The 20059-nt window shown below is 46.0% G+C and overlaps 1 protein-coding gene across 3 annotated transcripts in view; it reads left to right on the forward strand.

The window, feature by feature from the left end:
* Positions 1–20059, forward strand: part of cntn5 (contactin 5) — a 100043-nt gene that overhangs the window by 59626 nt on the left and 20358 nt on the right. For all 3 annotated transcript variants that reach the window (XM_076036701.1, XM_076036702.1, XM_076036703.1), the window contains exons 8-12: positions 1945–2047; positions 7648–7829; positions 9385–9521; positions 9651–9780; positions 14608–14752. In XM_076036701.1, the coding sequence (XP_075892816.1) occupies positions 1945–2047; positions 7648–7829; positions 9385–9521; positions 9651–9780; positions 14608–14752 (697 nt within the window). The remainder of the gene's footprint in view (positions 1–1944; positions 2048–7647; positions 7830–9384; positions 9522–9650; positions 9781–14607; positions 14753–20059) is intronic.

Genomic DNA, 20059 nt, shown 5'->3' on the forward strand with positions numbered 1-20059 from the left:
CTTTATTAAGAGCAAAATATTATTGAGGGCCTTATGGCCGCGGCTGTATTAGATTTCGGTTGTTTTCACTGACACGGTGTCAGTCCACCGGGTGGTTGTTTGTCTGGGTTCACTTACTTTCTGCCAGTGAGTTGACAGCACAGGTGTTACATTATTTGAAGTTCCTGTTATTTATATTACTGCCCAAGATCCAAGTCTTTATATATTTAGTTGAACAAAAAAAAAAATAGTAGTGGTAGTAGTCGTCACATCGTATTGCGTTATTGCTCCTGCGGGCTTTCTGAATAACACTACAGCGGAAGTGTGACAGTTTAATTAGGAGAGTGCAGGCCGCCTGTCAAATGTGTGGATTAATGGAAAAAGCAGGAGAGAAATGTTGTTTGATCAATAGAGAAATCCGATTCGATACCTTTATGGTTTAAAACAGAAGCATTTGTTCTGCCAACTGCCAAGTTAATCTGTACGTACTTCCTACTTTCTTTGGTCTGAGTGTTCTAAGTTGTTTGCTGGAGCCTTTGAGGGCCGCCGATGATAAAACTAGTAGTCCAGCCTTGTTTTAAACCCGTCATTCTGCTTCAAGATTGATTTTTGCTTTTTACCGTTGAGTAAAACTTTTTCGGACAAATGCAATGTTGGGTAAATGGAATGGCAGCACGGATGTAGGCTGCACTACCGGTAATGTCGAAGGACAGCGAGACAGGACCTTTTCTTTTCACTCTGCTCCATCAGTGTTGAAGGACAGCGAGACAGGACTCATTTCCCACTGAGCTGCGTCGCGCACACGGTCGCCGAGACTGAATAATATACGGAACACGCCACGAGCCGATGAACTATTACGACTTCATTATGTATGAAAGGCTGCGTTGGTGCCATAAATGTTGAGAACTAGATTGAAATTCGAAACTTCTTTGGAACAAATATCATAAAACTCCCTTTATTCCTTTTGTGGACGGTCACATATTCACTTTATTATTTATTTTTTTTAAAAAGAAGTGATTATGGTTTCTCAAATGTCACAGCGGTCATTTGTCCTACATTCACCGGGTACGTGACAGCGTCGCAGTGCCGCATGCGTAACGCCGCGTTCGCTTTTCAGCCCCGACCAGTTTGTGTTTTCTGTTGCAAAGGTTAAAAATGTCCACGTAATGTGCACGTCGAGGAAGATAATGGGGATAAAATCCCCTCTGAAGGTGTTTTCGGCCGCTCGCCAGAAAATTGTTCTCCAAATGGGTGCAAGTGATGAGCGGGGGGGGAGGCCCGTCGCTCTGGATATGGCTTACACTGGAGATTTTTATCAAGAGTGATAACATTTTATCTGCCGTCTCCTCTGCTGTGTGCTCAGATGCGGCCAGCAGATTTCCCCCTGCCTACCCTCGGTGTCATTCATCGTGTCGCACTTTGTCTTTACTTGGGAGCCTTTAAGTGATGAATATGCTTAAGTGTTTCTGTTTAATGTAAAGCGCACCTGCTACTGAACAGTAAGTGGTTCGTGAGGATAATGAGCAAACTGCGGGAGTGCATTAAACTGCAAATTCTTATTCTGCTCACTTTCAGACCTTTGTTTATTCATCTTGCATGCCAGTGAAATATCCTCCAATAATTAATCACCCGGAAAAAATACAGGAAGCGTTGCATTGTTACCCTCTTATCACAGCTTCCAGCAACAAAAGAAAATAGAACCAAATCTCAAACTCAACTCAGTTTTTAGCTTCCTGCCTTAAAAACGATGCTTTGCTTTGCTGAACGTTCTGCACATTCGCCAAATTCGGCAAATTCGGAAGTCGATGGAAATGAGGCGGAACAGGAGGCAGTGCCAGCCCTCTCAGTGACATCACAAAGGGCTGCTCTCTCGGGTCTGACAAGGTTCACTCTTGGTCGTGTCCAGAATACAGCTTTAACCTGCTTATTTACACAGTCTTCTCCTCTGTCCTCGACCTCATCCAGGTGTCATGGGCGAGTACGAGCCCAAAATCGAGGTGCATTTCCCCACGTCGGTGCTGGCTGCCAGGGGAGTGACTGTCAGGCTGGAGTGCTTCGCTCTGGGAAAGTAAGTGCACCCCCGACGACGCGCCGCATACAGACGCGCACTGCTGTTTATCACAGCTGCGCGATGCTAATCGGCCGGAACAGGAAGCCGCAGCCCGCCGCAGCCCGCCGCCGCGGCTGTGCTCCTGAGGGATCCTTCATGTAATACCTGCTTTGTTTCACCCGCCCATCTTCTTTAAGTGGCATTATTGTGTTACCTGAATGGGAGGCAGATGTATGTTTGTTTGTTTTTTTTCTTATCTCCAGGCAGGCTGTTAAGTGAGTGTAGAGTGCAGGGCGGCCAGGACCAGTTGTTAGATGGCATGTTAGTGTGTGTGTGGAGGTTGGGGAACTGAACTGGAGAGGGAATTCAGCCCGAGGGACCCGTGCGTCTCATAATTGAGAGCCCTAATGTATCTGTGTTTCCCGGGTGCTTTCAGGGTCTGTTATGAATGTGGGAAGCCAAGGTTATGTCTGAAAGGAGGGGGGGGGGCGGTGAAATTGGGAAGGGTTTTCCTGCCAGGAGGGAAAAGACACTCTGGTCCGCGGAGACTGAAAACCACATCACTCGCCACAGTTACTAATGTTAGCAAGAGTCTGGCCTGAATATTAGCGGAAATAAGGTCTGTCATCCAAACACAAACTGGATTCCATGTGCCGCGGGTCACCTTGTTTGGTCGTTGAAAGTGGATACCGTGATCAGAAGTCATTTAGATATTTCAGGCCTCGAGTGAAGAAAAGCACTGCGCATATTTTCTATTTTTTCCACTTTCGCCCCCGAACATCTCAGAAAAGGGAAAAGTTCCTCCTTTGTTTCTTTTGACTGGTTTCATTTTTTTATTAAGTTTTTCAACCCTTTATGATGTAACTCTCTCAGGTTAGTAAGTTAGTTGGATCCACCCTCTTCATTCACTCACCTTCCGGCTGCTTTGTTCTTGTCCTCGAGTCAAGAAACGTCTAACTTGAGGCTCTTTGCATCAAAACAACTTTCAACATTTTCACTTTTATCACAGGTCAGTAAAATGCTAGCAGAACAGATCTGTTTTTGAGGTTTAAATGCGGTCTTTTCGAGATCTCAAAAAGTCTATCTGTAAATAGTGAAGTCGACTGTCAACGTCGCTGGAAGTCCAGAGACTTGACGACTGTTTTCATTTTACAATCGGAATTTTGCACATTGCGTTGTTTTGTTTTTTTAAGATTAATTAATTGATTAATTAAGTGAAAGTATGGATACGAAATTTCTGGATCGCTCCGGAGTCGACGCTGAGTAACTGCGAAGACTGACGTGGAAGTGGTTTGCACTGCAGGGCAGGCACTTGAAAAAAAATAAATAAATAAAAAGTTCTAAAATTGAACTTTTAATGTTATGCTGAAGTCCTGGAAAAGAAAACCCTCTCCACCCTGCGCCCCACCCCCACTGAACTCCATTTTGTTTACAATTGTTCCTCATGAATTATTCCGTGCTCACTTGCACCTTAAGACCAAACAGACTCTGATCCACAGTGACTAAGCACCTTTTAATTGTTTACCTTGATGTCAATTAATCATCCACATTATGGGAAGTCATTTCCTAAATATATTGTCTCTGCACTTTCATCTCACATGCACACACCACCCCTCCCAGTTTTTCCCATCAGGCTATGCATGAGTTTTATACGGATGCGAGCAGCTGGAGTCCTCGACCTGAACGGTCCTCACTGAAGCAATTTGTGCACCAAGGCTCTCAGTCAGACGAGCGTCCCGGTGACTTACCCTTTATACATTGAGATGAATGATTTATCAGTGCACCCCATTAAGAAATGCCAGTCTTTATATAGCACCGAGGATGAAGTTAAAACTGCTTTTGTTTTCCTCTTGATCAATATTTATGATCGCAGTGCCGTAAGACAGGGTAGAGTTTCGTGTGTGAGTTGGCTGCCGTGATATTTACCTGTGACTTCAGGGCGCTGGCAGGCCACAGACAAAGGGCAGCGGTGAGGCACTAGGTTGGAGTAAAATAACTAGAAAAAGTCAATTTAGCAGTTTCTTCGTTTTGATAACCTCTTTAATAACAGGCCAAATCACAATCATTTCATTTTATTTTATTTATTTTATTTTTTGCAGCACAGACGCAAGATTTTACAGTTACCGGGTCATGTTATGTAAAACTTGTAAAACACTCTAATTGCACAAATTATTTCCATGATTTTGAAAAATCTTCTAAGGGGTTTGTTGATGCGTTTACATAAACTGTCAAGTGAAATTTAAGAGATCCTTTGAAAATTGGCTTTAAAAAGAAAAAATAAATCAAAAATGTGTGTGCTGTGTTGTGTTAATGCGAATTAATGAGGCAACGTAAAGCCTAGTTCGCCCACAGGACAGAGCTACATGGCTAAGGCAGGAAACAGGGAAACAAAACCTGCAGGTGAATGGAGAGAGAAATTAGGGGGGATTACTTTCAGTTGTTCGAGTTGGAATTTTTCTCAAAAGATTTATGGAAACACACTATTTGAGCTGACACCCCAGATGGATTGTTTGTAAAAATGTGTTTTGTTCAGTCTCCCGACACAAGTCATCAGCAACAAACCGTGATATGGGGGGAGGGGCGTGGGAGTTCAGTTTGTCTTTTGAAAGTCAACTAGCCGAGGAGACCCCGAGGCTGACAGGGACCCGGTGAGGAAACCTGTCTTTTGTTTGCCTGTGCACAGATGGCATTATGGGTAAAAAAAAAAATTGATTGATGCTGTCGAGCCGAACTTTAGCTCAGCCTTCAAACAGAATATATATATATATATATATATTTGTTTTCCTTTTTTTTTTTTTTTTTTTTCAAATCCATGAAATATTTATGGGTTTACAGACTGGGAGTTACACTTTTGACATGTTTACCATACTGACGCCTGGAAGCGTTTGTCTGAGTCGGCCTGATGTAAACAGAGACGCTGAGGGGTTACGTGGCAGCCAAAAGAGCACATTTGGCAAGTTTAATGCGTCCTTTCAGCTGAAACAAATGATAAAATATTTTACTTACTTACTTGGTTACTTGGTTTGTGTGTTGTAAAAACCAATAATAAAACGGCAAACATTTGAAATGGGGAGGGCCTTAAAACAACAACAACGGTAGCCGATTGGAGGAATCCTTAGCCATAGCAACATAGAAGCTCAAACCTTCCTGCTGCTGTTCAGCTAAAATATTAGCAAAGCCAGTCGGGGAGTAAAACAAATCTTTTTGACAGAGAAAACTCTCCAATGTTATTTATTTTTCTTCTTTTAATGCAGAAATACCGTCCAGGTCTGATAAAACTGCCACCGCTGCAGCATCCATGCTAATCCCTTTAGCAGCAGCTCGGCTCTCTTAGCTCCTTCCTGCCGCTTGGCTTTAGCGACGCCTGGCAGCAGCCACTTCCTGTTTGTGTCACACCACAGAAGGAAGGCTGACTGGTTGTGCGTCGACCCAAGGCGGGCGTTGGAGAGTTGAAGAACCGCAGAGCGACGAATGCACTCCCGGCCCGACTCGCTTTGTTCGTTTTCACGAGGCACGACGTTCGCCGCTGTGGTTCTGAGACAGCGCGAGCGCGCGCGTTTAATGGCCAACGCATTCTCCCACTCGTCCCCACTCAGAACACTTCAACTTCAAAGAACACAATGCGCGGCACGGCGGTGGGAGCTGTTTTATTGAAATTGCCTCCGACTGCAGGTCCAACGCTTTGCAGCGGCTGCGGAGGAAATAAAGCCCTTAAAACCCTTTTTAGCTCTCCTCACTGAGTTGCGCAGAGGCCCGAGGACCACCGTGTCAGCAGCCTCGGAAAGCGACTCTTAATGACGCCACGTTTTTATTCGCCGCCTGCTTACGACCTTTTTTTTTCTTCTTCTTTTTACAAGACCGCAGTTTTTTGCTCAGTACGTCCAGATAAAGTGCGGCTGCTTTTGTCCCAGGTACCTGAAAGTGGCAGAGGACCATTTCTGCTCAATGATATCTTGATTTGAATAGTGGAACCGATCCTCCAGCATCTTTTTTTTTTTTTTTTCTGTGCGGGGCGGGGGCTGTAAAGGGTTTGATTTCAACCTTCATACCCTGGATCTAGCCGTTCAGAGTGCAGTAATTGTGTGGAGCGCTAATTAAAATGCAATCAGCAGAGCTCGCCTGTTGTCGTGTAAATTGCAAACTAAACTTTGGCGACCAGGTTGAGGGACGCCTGCAAAACGGTGCTCAACATTTAACAGCCACAGTTGCACACGCCGAGGAGGGGAGTGACGGGCAGAGTTTCCAGCTTCTGAACTCACTTTAGAGTCTATTCCCATCAGTCGCCATCAGTCCAACCCCCACCCCCACCCCCTCAGTCCTGTGAACATGTACAGGCCCCGGGGCTCATTATTTAGTCTGCAAAGAGAAACTCTGTCATGGATTCGGAGAGATTCACTCTCTCGTTCGCAGCCCTCCCAGGTCTCTATAGATTTTGCTCAGTTGTGTAGCTGTCGGCACTTTTTAGCTGGTGCGGAGGTTAACAAAATCCCCCATTAATAACAAAGTAGAAGAGCAGCGGTTCAATGCTACATTCCAGAGTAACGATGCCATCTCTGCGGCTGTGGTTTTGTTCCAGTTGTCCGCCCAATGAGACTGCCAGGTCTTATCGAATGAATCCGCATTAGGAACACGGATATTTGTGTTTACCCGGGGCTCCAGTCGTCACCGAGCTGCCTTTCGTCATTATGTGATTGGATTCGTGTTTAACTGGTTGAAAATAAACTGAAGTAAATGATCACAGTGTTGCTGAATTTGCCATTAAATGCCATCATCTCATGTGCATTTATAGATATAGATATAGATAGATAGGGAATAAATGAATGAAAAAAAATTCTGTATACTAGTATATTTTATTTTTCAACACGTGAGTGACATGCATCACTGTGAGATAATGAGAAGCGCGCTTTGCACGACGCCAAAGGAGACGTCCACAAGCTCTTGTCCGACATGAAACGTGCGGCGAATGCCGACGCGCTCGGTGCGTCCTTGTGAATTGAAAGCGAGATGAAAAAGAAAAACGTGGCGATGTGAGATTTCCATCTTGGGGCTCGGTGATTGATGGGTTCAGCGGAGGTTTGCACAGTGTCACATTTCCATTTTGCAGACACCTGTCACGTCTCGTTGTCACACAATGCTGCAGTGAGCGAGCGAGCGAGCGAGAGCGCGGCGAGGCGGCCAGTGTCGGCTGCGAGACATCAACTACAGAGATCTAACAGGAGGGAAGCAGGAAGAGAAGAAGGAAAAAAATACACCCGCGGATGGCAGCGGCTTAAATACCCACCATTAGAATCAGTCTGGCTATTGTTGGGGTTTTGATGTTCTTGCTGCAGCCAAGCCGGCTCTAATGAGGAAGTCATACTGCGCTGGAACATGTGTTTTTTAAAAGGCGGTGAATTGAATGTAGATTGGGGCTTAAAGTAATTAGGCTTTGTGAATAATCTTAATTGATAGAAAATTGTACATTGCAAAATTATCTGTGTACATATATACAGTATTAATAATTCAGACAAGAAACTAACACAGGCTAATACAATAAAGATGAAATGTTTGACTGTATGTGTCCACGCACTCACACTCGCCCGCTTCACGGCTAATCCCCCGTTCCTCTCTCGTCACAGTCCAGTGCCGACAATCACATGGAGGAAGATAAATGGCAACATCCCCAAAAAGGCGAGGCTCCGCAAGTCCCAGGCGGTGCTGGAAATCCCCAACATTCAGCTGGAGGACTCGGGAACTTATGAATGCAAAGCCGAGAATCCCCGAGGAGGAACCGCTTTCAAAGGACACCTGCAGGTCTACAGTGAGTCGGAGCGAAGCAAAAAAGAAAAGAAAAAGATCTAATTTACGTCCCTGAGCGGCCGCACGAGAGCCGCAGCAGGCTGATGAGCCGCGTCTTGAGTAATCTGCCTGCTTTCGCGCGTGTCTGAGAGTGTTTTTATTGCGACCCCGCAGGTGTAACAATCCGTCCCTTCCGCCGTAGACGGGTGTCTACAGGAAGTGGAAGAACAGGAAGTTGAAAGTGCTTGCTGATGCCGGCGGTTATACAGCCTTGTCGCGTTTTTGCAAATTCTATGATGGTCTTTTACATGACGAGCAGTGAGTGTCCGCCAAGCCCCCGGTAACCATAAGGCCCATAAGGGTTTTGGCTGCAGTACCTCGAATGACCACCGGAAAAGAATTGTTGTGCCACCAAACTGCCAGTACGGTACCCAGTTCTTAGAAATACATCCACAGTGTAAGTCTGAGTGCAATCTGAAGGAAAACGGTCCATTTCAAATGGCTGAGCCTCCAAGTGTCAAGCAGCGCGTGAATACAGTTTTCAACTTCTCAAGCACAACCGCGGCGCTACAGCAAACTTCCGCCGCCTTCAGTTTGGAAGTTTTCCCCGACCAATGTTTACAAACATCCGCGACCGAAATCGCCTCCCAATCTCGGAGGTGCCTGCCTCCTCCTCCTTTTCCCCCTCCTTCTCCTTTCAGCGTGTGCCATGTGCACAGGAGCGAGATAATGGAACCGGCCCGGCCTCGGTGGGACACATTTCCCAGGCTTTGCACTTCTTGGCAAGCTCCATTCTGTTGACATCACAGGGAGAATGGGGGAGGCTAATTTGTAGCTGCCTCACGCTAAATGTAATTTACACAGGTCGGGCCGGTTGTGTGAACTTTCATTGTGAGCCGGACCCTCCTGACCAAATCATTCAATCACACCTCCACCGAAAAAAAGGGGGAGGAGGAGAAAAAAAAAACAGGAATCCGAAGGCGCCGTATGCAGAGAATAGCAATGAGGAGGCTTTTTGTGGGAGAAAAAGCAGCATTTATATACAGTCATCATCGCTATTCAAATGCATGTTGACAAAAGATCACACAAGTGTTTTGCTGCTTGCTGGCTGCGAGTGCTATGTCAACATTTTTTTTAATATATATATAAATATATATTTTCTTTTTTTTTCAGTTAGGAGGCTATAAACGGATTCACAGGCTGTTTTTTGGGGTTTTTTTAGGTGTCTTTTGATAATGACTCATGCGAGGCATCTCCGCCGCAGTCTGGAGTGTAATATAAAAATGAAAATGAAAATGAGTCTAATGCTGCCAGACACAATGATTTGAAAAAGCATAAATCCAGACAAAGCTTGACTCGGTTCAATGCCTTTTTTTTTTTTGTTATTCAACTTAACATATTGAATAAATGGGCTGCGTGACCTTTAATAATGCGTGATGGCGGCGCTGCGCTCTCCTTTCTCCACATCTAAATGTGGCGGCCCGTACCTGTCTGCTCTCAAGGATAAATTACTTATTCTAAAATCTCTCTTTTTCTCTCTCTCTCTCCCTCCGTCCCCTCCCTACGCTGTCTCCAAGCCCTCCCTCAGTGGGTCAGAATGATTAATGATACTCAGATGGATAGCGGGGAGAAGCTGCAGTGGGAGTGCAAGGCCACGGGGAGGCCCCGGCCCACCTACCGCTGGCTTCGTAATGGCTTGCCCTTGACGTCCCAGGTGCCCACCTCGGCCTTGTGTCTTCTCGCACCTTCAAACATCTGAATCCGCTGCATTTGCAGCCCTTTCAATGTGCAAAGAATATCTTCGCTCAGACGCTTCTTCTTCCTTTCGCTCTACCTCTCCCAGAGTCGGCTGGAGGTGGTGAACGGAGAGCTGACCATTCACAAGGTGCTGCCTATGGACTCCGGAATGTACCAGTGCGTCGCCGAGAACAAATACGGGGCCGTCTACTCCAGCGCTGAACTCAAGATTTTAGGTAGGTTCATCCGCACCGTGCGATGTTACAGCTGGACGGATCTTGGGATGTGCAGCAATCTATTGAGGATGTCCGGTCCAGGCAGAGTGATGTTCTTTCAGGTAGAAAATAGAGGCGGAGTCCATTTCAGGGCTTTTATCATTCTCCTGTTTGTGTGTGTGTGTGTGTGTATGTTTGTGTGGTTTCTGTAACAATAACAGAGATTCCTAATAAGAACATAAATCAAAGTAGCCAAACGATATTTAGCTCTTTATTGAAACAAAACAGTGAAAAAAGTGATTACTTACTTACTATCAACAGAGATTCTTCAAGTTCGCCGGGCCGCCCATGTCTGGGTAGGAGTTCTCGTTGAGTTTTCGAACTGCCAGCTACTCCATTGCGTGGTCTTTGGACTGCCGGAAGTACCACAGAACCCCGGATGCACTGCACTGCTGTGTTGTCCGGTCATTTTAGATTCATGCTAATCAGAAAAAAGAAAAGGATGAAAATTGTTTGGGTTTTTTTTTTACCTTAGCGAATGTTTTTAGAGGTGATTGGTAAAGGAAATTTAAATGCGAGTGGAGGAGACACGCTGGGCCACAAGGTGCGCTGATTGCCAATCAGCGGTCCCCGGTTTAACCGCGGCGGTGGACGACAGGAAGACCAGAAGGGCCCTCATAGTCACAGCGACGTGCTCACGAAGCCAGGAGGAGGCCGCAGGAGCTCGCAGGAATGAAAAGCAATGACTTGTAGGTACAGATTTATACTAATGGGAGCAAACACTGTGCGAGACACACCAGTGCTTCCTCTGATGGAGTTTAATGAGTCCATTAGGGTCTTATCTCCGCTCCATCGTCTGTCATCAGCGCGACGCCCGCATCACCGTCCCCACCCAGAGAGAGAGAAAAACAACCTTCACTGCGGACATCCCATATTTATGGAGTCAGCGTCGGCTGTTGTTACTGGATGATCAGCTATCAATTATTTGATAGCTGATAGCTGATTTTTTTTTATTTTTTTTTTGCTTGTTTGGTTTTTCAACTCGGCCTTTTGAAAATCAGCGTCTTCAAAACGTGTTTCGCCCACACGTGGAGAAGCCAAGGACGGCGAGGGTCAGGAGGAGCGCTGCTCCTCGGGCTGAAGGCCGTCCTCCGCTCGGCGTTAATGCACTATTTTCTCCTTGTCATCTTCCATAGCGGGACACATCTGGTGACACCCACTCCCCTTTCAGCTCTCCCCGAGCGACAGCTTGATTTACTGTGTGTGTGTGTGTGTGTGTGTGTGTGTGTGTGTGTGTGTGTGTGTGTGTGTGTGTGTGTGTGCGTGCGTGCGTGTGTGTGTGCCGTGCCCTTTGTTGAGGGTGAATCTGTGACATTTTGAAAATCTTACAACAATGGAGGCAGACAAAACAAAGTTTTGGTTTCCGTTCTCCTCTGGTTGCTCTTCCCTTTTGTTGGAGATACACATTGTCAGATGTTTATCTCTCAGCCATCAGGCTCAGGTCAGTGTGCCGTGAACTCAATCAGTGTTTGGCAGCGGCGGCTTTGCTTACATGGAAAAGTATCCTGTTGTTTTGTTTGGTTTGTGCATGGAAGTGTTGTAACAGGTCCTGGTTCGGATCACGGTCCCGGACCTCGGTTTGGTTTTGGTTCTGGTTTTGACCTTGATGGAGTCTTACCCTTTGATGCACTTTTCAAACCAGTGTCTTGTTTTCAGAGTTGGTTTTTCAGTTACAAAAGTTGAAATCCAATCTGAAGACACTTTGTCACTTTAGCCGATGATGAGTTCAGTAATCCTCTGCACTCCAGTTTTGTTGCTTGGTTTGTTGACTTTAGTCTGACTGCTGTGGTGCTGCTGCTGCTGCTGCTGCGGCTGCTGCTTCCTCGCTCACATCGATCCCCTGATTGGTTGAGTGTCCATCCTAATGACGTGCAGAGGCAGTCCTGTCAGTCGGTTCTGCCTCCTGAAATAAAAGACTCCAGACTCATTCTAATTCCAGACCAGTCCTGTTTCAAATCAACGCAAGTGCTGAACCCACCAGAAACCCAAAGTGGCCTGAGTGGAGTTTAACCGGCGGTGAAGTGGTCGGCGCTGCCGCCTCGCAGCCGGAAGGTTGTGGGTTCGATTTCCACCTTCATGCGTGGACTTTGCATGTTGTCTCTGCACTCCGGCTCCCTCCCACTGCCCAAAGTAGTGACTGTTATTCGGCTAACTGGCAACTCGCGGTTAGCGGAGTAGAGTAGCTCCAACTCCCTGTGGCCACGAGTGCATTGATGAGCAGAGAGAGCAAACGGCAAATGGCTGAATGGGTTCGGAGCTGTAAAAAGACAACACCCAATAAAGTGCTGCAAGCAGTAACAAGGATTCTCATTGTCACCATTTTTTCGTGAGGCGTGAACATCACGGGTTTGTCTGTGCCATTGTAAACAGTGTTGCCAACTTAGTGACAATTTTCTCGATATATTTAGCAAATATTCGGACCACTCCAGCCACTTTTTCTTTTTTCAAAAACGTAATTAGTGACAAATGTAGGGACTTTTTTTGCTCCTCTTGGAGAATTTTGCCGACTCGGATGTGAAACCATGTATCTCTCCATCCCTCTAAGCGGGTCACAGTACATGTTTATACCCCAGTGTCCAGTCTGGGAATGAACTGAATATTGTGTGAAAATGTGGTAATGTGGTAAAATGGTTACTCTGTTTTCATTTACTATGGTTCTGGTTACTCATATGGTCCTTGTTGGCTCCTACGTTGACGATAAAGTCAAAAAGACCAAACTAAATTTAAGAGAAAAAAGTAACTCCGGCCAGACTCTCTCTTTCCCCTTAGAAGCAACATATTTATTTGTCTCTCCTACGACCCTGTTTCTTTCACACGCAGCCCAACTGTGCCCTTTACAATGACTTGCGCACATTACAAACTAGCCGATGACGTCATTGAGCGACTTGGAGCGACTTTCGGGACAGCCAATAGCTGCTTTTCTCGCTGGGGAGTTGGCAACACTCCACCACGTGCACCCCACTGGACTCGGAGTGGCGGCGGCTGGAGAGACGACGCTGGGGGAGCGGGCGCGCGATGAATGTTTTGGTGCGAGCCGCCCTCGAGGCTTCTCCTCCGCGTGACCCGGGCCTCCGCCCAGACGTCCGTAAGCAAACACCATCAGGACGGATTACGCGGCTAATAACAGCCCGCAGTCGAGCGGCCCGGCGACCCCGCCGCTCTCCTCCCAGGACCGGGCCCTGGCTGGTCGGGGGAAGGAGGGCGGCGGGTTCCGTCACCAGCTGCGGGCTGCCTCCCGTCCTGATTACGACGCACGAGCGCCGGCGACAACTGCTCGGTTTGTTTTTTTTCTCTCCCCTCCCCGGCGTCCACGGGGACCTCTGCCACTCACGCTACCAGCGGCTCAGAGACACAGCGCCGGTGGCTACGCATGGGATTGGATTGTCATTGTGGATAATGTCAGCAATAAAAGAGAGAAAGAGTAACACACACACACACACACACACACACAGCCAGATTTGAATAATTGTAGTTGACAAATCCTTGTGGCCTGCAGGTGGCCTCGATGCCGAGCTAGGTTGCGCGCTAGCGGCCCAGCAGGACGCCCTGGAAGACCTTGTATTACTTTTTGGCTTATAAAAACAAATCCAGACATAATTTTTGCTCATGTTTATTCCCTGTACTTATTACTCCCACCGCCTCAGCGGGGTGAAGCGTGTGTTAAGCACAATCTCGTTTAAAAAAAATAAAAAATTTAAAAACACAACCAATTACACAAGCGTGTCATTATTCGCATGACGACATGCGATTTAATAATTAGCCTGACAGCGCGACGCCATGTATATTTATGTCACTGGAGTGACGGCTGAATTAGAACTGACGTGTCACTCTGAACCCCTCCAGCTTTTTTTATTTTATTTTTTTTGAAAAGCAATGTAATTGCTTTTAAATGCCACCGTTGAGGGGGCGTAACAGTCGTTACTGTTTTGTTTTTTTTGTTTTTTGTTTTTCTTTTACACTCTAGCAGTAAGAAAAATCACACTTTTTTTTTAAATTATCACTCAAAGGGACAGATAGATTTCAAAGCGAACTCATTAGATATATATTTTTTGTTACGTACTCGCTTCATGTGAAAATAAACTGCTGCTTAATGCGGTCGGAATCGTTTTTCATCAATTGCATGAAAGTGACATTTCTGTCATTAAGGCCAGAACAGTCTGAAACTAAGTTCCTGTTTGATCCACTGAGAGGGAAAACGCCGCCGCGCTGATTAAATTTATTAGATGTAAGGATTACGCCTCAGCTGCCATAAATGAATCACAGTGGTAAATATTTAAATATTTCTCTAACGTCTAATGCACCAACATGTCAAAGCTCTTTGGTTGAAATCGTATTTTTAGTGCTAAAATATTCCTATTATTTGTTGACGTACGGAAAATAGTAAAGCACATTATTATTTGATTGATGAAGATTCAATATTGGGGTTATTTACCTGCGTTCTTGTACAGGAAAATCTGTTTTAGCGCTTGAACGTTGTGCTCAATTGATTTCTTGCTTCTCAGAGAAGCCCAGCGAGTCGGCCTACGTTCAGATACAAAAAAGTGAATCCAAACAGGTTTTTGAATTTGTAAATTATTTATTTTCTCCTTCTGATGACAGGTGGTCCAAAAAAATGTGTTAAACACTGGACATTTTGCATTGCGCTCAACAAAAAAAAAAGAGCTTGTCAAAACACCCGTCTAACCTTAATGCAACAACGCTGCAGTGATTAAAATGCCCTCGTTTTTTTGGTTTTTTTTTTTTCTTTATATATGAAAAATGTTGTCAATGTGTGCTCCTGTCCCACAGCGTCCGCCCCGGTCTTTGTCAACAATCCCGTGCGGGTCGTCGCCACCCTTGGAAAAGACGTGTCGCTGGAGTGCAAACCCAGAGCGTCGCCCAAACCGCGGATAACGTGGAAGAGGAACGACAGACGGATACAGCCCAGCAAGAGGTACAGCAAATCTCTCCCGCAGCATCGGGAGACAGACGGAGATCAAACGACAAAGTGTTGTGTTTAGAAGGGAAAAGTTGGGGGGGGGGTTTGCGTCGATTCCTGGAGGCTGACAGCAGGGCTGTGGTTTGGTTGCTTGTGCAAACAAAGGAATTGTGGCTGTGAAGACTGAGCCTGTTAAACTTCAAATCTTCTTCACGGTTATATATATATATATATATAAACAGTGTACAATGTGCTGTAGGTGCGAAATATCAGTTTTGAATTCATGAACATTTTGAATAATGTCCGGTTCTGGACTGAGGGTTCCGCGTTACTTGTTGAAGCTTCGGCCAGGCAGAAGGAAGCAGCAGGAATGTTAGATGAACACACGGCATCTAGAATAGCGCTGCACAAACTTTTTGCCCTGGTTGACCACAATGGAGCAGGTGGAGCAGGTGGATGGAGTGTTTTGGTGACCCACCTCATATGAGAAGATAGTATATTATGGGATATGTAGAAAACATGTGCTTTGATTTGTAAATGAACAAAAGCGTTACAGCCCCACGGTATTTAGCTCTGTGTTGAAAAGACTCTTAAAACACTGGAAAAATGTATTAAAACACAGCTATTTTATGACTTACATACTACTAATATAATTCTCTGCAATCCTCGACAAACTGCCGTCACTGCAGCGTCCAGGCTGCAGCCGCGGCCGCAGCTCTTCTATTACTAGCATGCGGTAGCTTCCTGTTTATTTACAACCTGAACCCTGACCGCGGCAAACTGCTCCGCTTTTACACAGCCTGCCTAAAAACATAAAGCTAACTCGCTTCTGGTAGCAAATAGACAAATTGTTTTGCCGTAATTCTGACTAAATCCATTAGTGGATTCAGTTCCTTCTCAGGACCGCTCGTCGATTTCAGCTCGGCTCGGCTCTGCTCGGGGGCCCTGCAGGCACTGCGTGCGTGTCTCGTTGCTGCACGTCACAGTTTCATTACAGTAACTGAAATTAAGTGTCACCGCTAAAATAAGACACCTCGGGTAGCGGCGGGCGCTCAAGACCCCCCCCACCCCTTTCCGGTAGTTCAGCTCTGCAGACGACGCCGACAATTTAGAGAGCGCAATTGCATTTGGAATTCGCACGCAGCAGCCCCATGATGCATCCTGCTTTATGAGCGGCGTCGCTATATTGCGCCTGAGAGAGGAGGGCAGGAGGGGTCAGGGTGGGTGGGGGAGGGGGCGGGGGGCGCTCACTGAGGTGAGACTCCATCAATCAAACTCAACTGGAAATTATCAGCCGGCTGCCAGAGAATCTCAAGGTTTTCAGTCGGAGAACAGGAGGATTTTTTTTCCCCGTCTTTTTTTTCCCCTCTTTTTATCAGCCAAGAGTCAGCAGGCTGTTGAGCAGCAAGGGCAGGCAGCCGATAATCAGATCCGCCACCTCGTCTTTCTCCTTCAGACAACCGCTGGCACATCGCTCAGCCTCCTTACAGGTGTATAACAGGGCACTCAGCCACAGCAGAGCACTTTTTTTCTTTTTTTTTTTTTTGCTAGATATTTAAATTTTCCACTACAGAAATAAAAAAGGAAGAGGTGGGAGGTTCTTCGGGGTGACGGGTGTTTGCTCAGCAGAGCTGATCAATGGGGATGAGTATGAGTGTGTTGCCCTGCGATGGTGATTAATGACGCCGGCTCTCCTGCGTCTCATGGAGCCTCTGAGGTATGTGTCAGGACCTCTCACGTCCATTCTTTTGCAGTTCCTTTAGTTTGGGGAAACACCTCAGGGAGGTTCACGTCCATTCGAACCTTTTGATCTTCTTTATTTTATCCGCAGATAAAGTTCACCTCGTAGGAGCGCAGAGGGTTTTCCACAAAAAGGAATTATTAACGCAGCCGTTAGGAAAGTGGGGCTGATTTGTGATCCTCTTTTTACCGTTGGCCAGGAATGTGTTTAATTTGCCTCATGAGTTTTGTTCGGTTTTTTGGGGTTTTTTTTCAGAATTAAATTTAAAGGCCCAATTTCTGCCAAACGCACTTCCCCCACAATAGAAATATGAAGTCTCCGGCCTATTGTTGAACCCTCCAGAAATAAGAAAAACCCACTCCTGACTAGTTTTTCTAGCTGTACTTCTATATTCTTCACTTTGTGATGTCACAAAGGGAACTGACGCCTCTCTCGTTGTTGCTGACACCCCCAGCTGGGGGCACTGCATTGACTTTGTCTGCTCTATAAGATACAGCCATGCTGTACCTTTGATGTACATTTTCGCCGGAAGTTAAAATGGTGTCTTTTTGCAGAAGGCAGTAAACAGAGGGCTAAATATGGCGTTTTTCTTGAAATCTTCTGAAGGCTTTTATTTTGCTTTCATTTTTTTTTTTTTTTTACTATAAAAATGCCTGAAGACGGGTGCAACGTGAGTCCTTTGAACTACAACTACAGGTTATGAATTTTAAAAACAGAGAGAGAAAAACATATTGGGGTTAAACCTTGACTCGGTATTTGTTATTGAAATCAATCCGCTGAGTGAACGAGCTCCATGACCGCAGCTTGTCGAGGGGAAGCTGCTTGAAAAGGCGATTGTTATCTTAAAAAAAAAAAAGCCCACAATAGGCGCCGAGGAGCCGTGAGCTCTCAGGTCTCGACCCGGAGTTGGATTTTCTGTCATTAGCCATCGAGGACTTAAGAGTCTATGGACGTCGTGTTATTGGGAAGCGGAGGCCGAAGGGGTCGAAGCGGCCTCACGTTTTATCTGGCATTGACAGCTGTGCTGACTTAATGAAGGTTTGTAATTAACATGGATTTCCGCTAATGGCGGCGGCTTTTGGTCTCTTAAATAGAAACTATTAATCCTATTAGTCTGAGAGCTGGAGTCCGGCCCTCTTTGTTTCTTAGTTTTTAACAAAAGAGAAATCAGTTCGTCGGCGCAAAATATGAAGGATTTTCCTTCCCGTCGCACTCAGTTGGCGCCTCGCCTCCCTTTGAGCACCACTACAACGCACTCGGGGCGTCATCATCATCATCATCGTCACCTAATGTTTCCTTTACGTTTTCTTCCACCTGAGCAAAAAGAAAAAAAGAAAAAACGATTTGCATGCAGCCGGCGCGGCGCCTCTCTTGTCCTCTCTGCCTCAGTGTCCTTGTCACACGAGAATTTCCCTCCCCTAATTTGAAAAATGTCTCCTGGCTGCAGATTGCCTCTGAAATAGTCTGTGTGTGGCCACGCTTTTTGGTCACGCCTCCGTGAGAGGCAGCCCTTCCCCCCCGCGCCTCACCACCCTCAAACATCCCCGGCCAGTTTCAATCACCTCGGCCGTGATGAGGCAGCACCTCGCCGCTCCGGGTTCAAATGCCAGACAATATGAATTCAATTAGAAGACGGCCACATAGCATTCCACATTGTTTGATCTTGGATTAAATAGATTTTCATCGTTAAAAATAACGCTGTAAATATGCACCCCACGCCCCCCCATCCAGCCCGGACCGCCGGCCCTATTGGTCCATTTCAGGAAAAGAAATGATGTGAAACACCGGGAGAATGGAGGAGCCGGCGGTGCTGGGTGCCGCCGGGGCGACAACAGCGGCCTCCCAGTAATTTACAATACTACTTTTTACGCTCTTAAGCCATCTGCTGCAACACCTGCTCCCAGTGCTGCCACAGTCTGCACTATCTGATGTCAAGCACAACCTTCTCAAGCTGTTATTTGCGAGTCACAGTGAAATATGAATAGCATATTGCCGGTGTCCTTCAGCTGGATAATCTGCTGCTTGCCAATACACGTGTGTTTCCAGGGGGACTTTTATTATTATTATTTTCCACTAGACTAGTGTTCTCAGGAACTATCGCACGTAGCAGCTTTGCAGCCTTATAGACTTTGAGTGGATTTTTATTTTCCCATTGAGGACTCAGGTGCACTAGCACGGTGTTTCTCAACTGGTGGGTCGCAACCCACTCGGGTCGTAGAGCTGTTTTGATTGGGTCATGGCTTCGTGGGCAGTTTACTATTGCAAGGGAAAAAGTTGCACATTTATTTTGGAGGGCAGATAATTTAAAATAATTCAATAAATCCAATAATTCATTTACTAGACATGAAAGAAACAGAGCTCACATTTTCATATTTGTTGAATAAATTTGATAAGACTTCATGATAAGGATAAAAAATGTGGGTCCTGAGACTCCACCAGTAGAGAACCACTGCACTAGCACCCTCTCACCCCCACCCCCAAAAGGGAGGTGGGGCGGTAAAAACCTGAAAACAGGGTAGTCATCGTGGGAAACACCTGGCTAAGATTCAGTATCAGTGCCCCGTGTGACATCACAAAGGGAGGAAGGGAAGAAGAAGTGAGGGAGGGACTTTTGTGTTGACTGGTCAGGTGAATTTTGCATTGCGTGCGGCCTTTAATGACCCTTCTGAATGGAACTTACGGTTAACGCTCCGTTGAAGACCCAGAAGCATGACACCTATTCTTAAACTATTATTATTATAATTATTTTGGACTAACTTTGTCCTGGAGTCGCCCTTTAACTGGCTCCATTACATCAGCAGACGGCCTATCGCGGCTTCACAAAAGCAGCACGTTAGATGTGTCGCCAGCGCGTCTACCTTGATTAAAGGTCAGCAGGATAATCACCGCGTCTCATTGTTCTGAAAACTTTGTCCTCCCATCGGCTCAGACTGTATCTTCTGCACCATCTGTGTTTTCATCCCTGTTTCAGATCGAGCCGCTCATCGTTATCTGCACATCAGCTTCATTAGCACATTTAAATAGTCCATTGATTTTCTTTTTTTCTGGTTTCCTGCCTTTCCTGGGTGAAGGTTGGACAATGGCCGCATTTTTTTTGTTTTGTTTTGTTTTGTTTTTTAAACGCAAAGATACAACTGTCGGTCATTTTTTGACTTCTGTTCACTTCTGTTAAATATGACTTTTTTTTCCCTAATCTAATCTAACCTAATCTAATCTGAATACCTGAAACACGGAACATGGCTTAAATCCTTTGGATTCATATAATCATATAACCGTCTGGTAAAGCGCTCATCGACAGTGTTTAGAAGGGAGAGACCAAGCCTGACTGAACAAACCTTTTCATCGATTGCATTCAAATTGACCAGTTGGTCGACTTAAACTGCTGTTGGAGCAGCATTAGCCTCACGTCGCCGAGCCGCCGTGAGCCGCGGTGGCGCTAAATGAAAACTGAGTGTCGGCAATGAAGTTTAAACGAGTTTCCAATAACAGTTAGCGGCACCCTCCTCCGTGCTAACCGCTTTAGCTAGCTAGTGGCTTGGTTTGCATCCACTTCCTCTTTTCTATCTTCATCTTGTTTTGGG

This window comes from Nelusetta ayraudi, unplaced genomic scaffold (assembly GCF_046127955.1).
Source record: "Nelusetta ayraudi isolate G7.1 ecotype Tasmania unplaced genomic scaffold, CSIRO-AGI_Nayr_v1 ptg000048l, whole genome shotgun sequence".
Taxonomy (NCBI): Eukaryota; Metazoa; Chordata; class Actinopteri; order Tetraodontiformes; family Monacanthidae; genus Nelusetta; species Nelusetta ayraudi.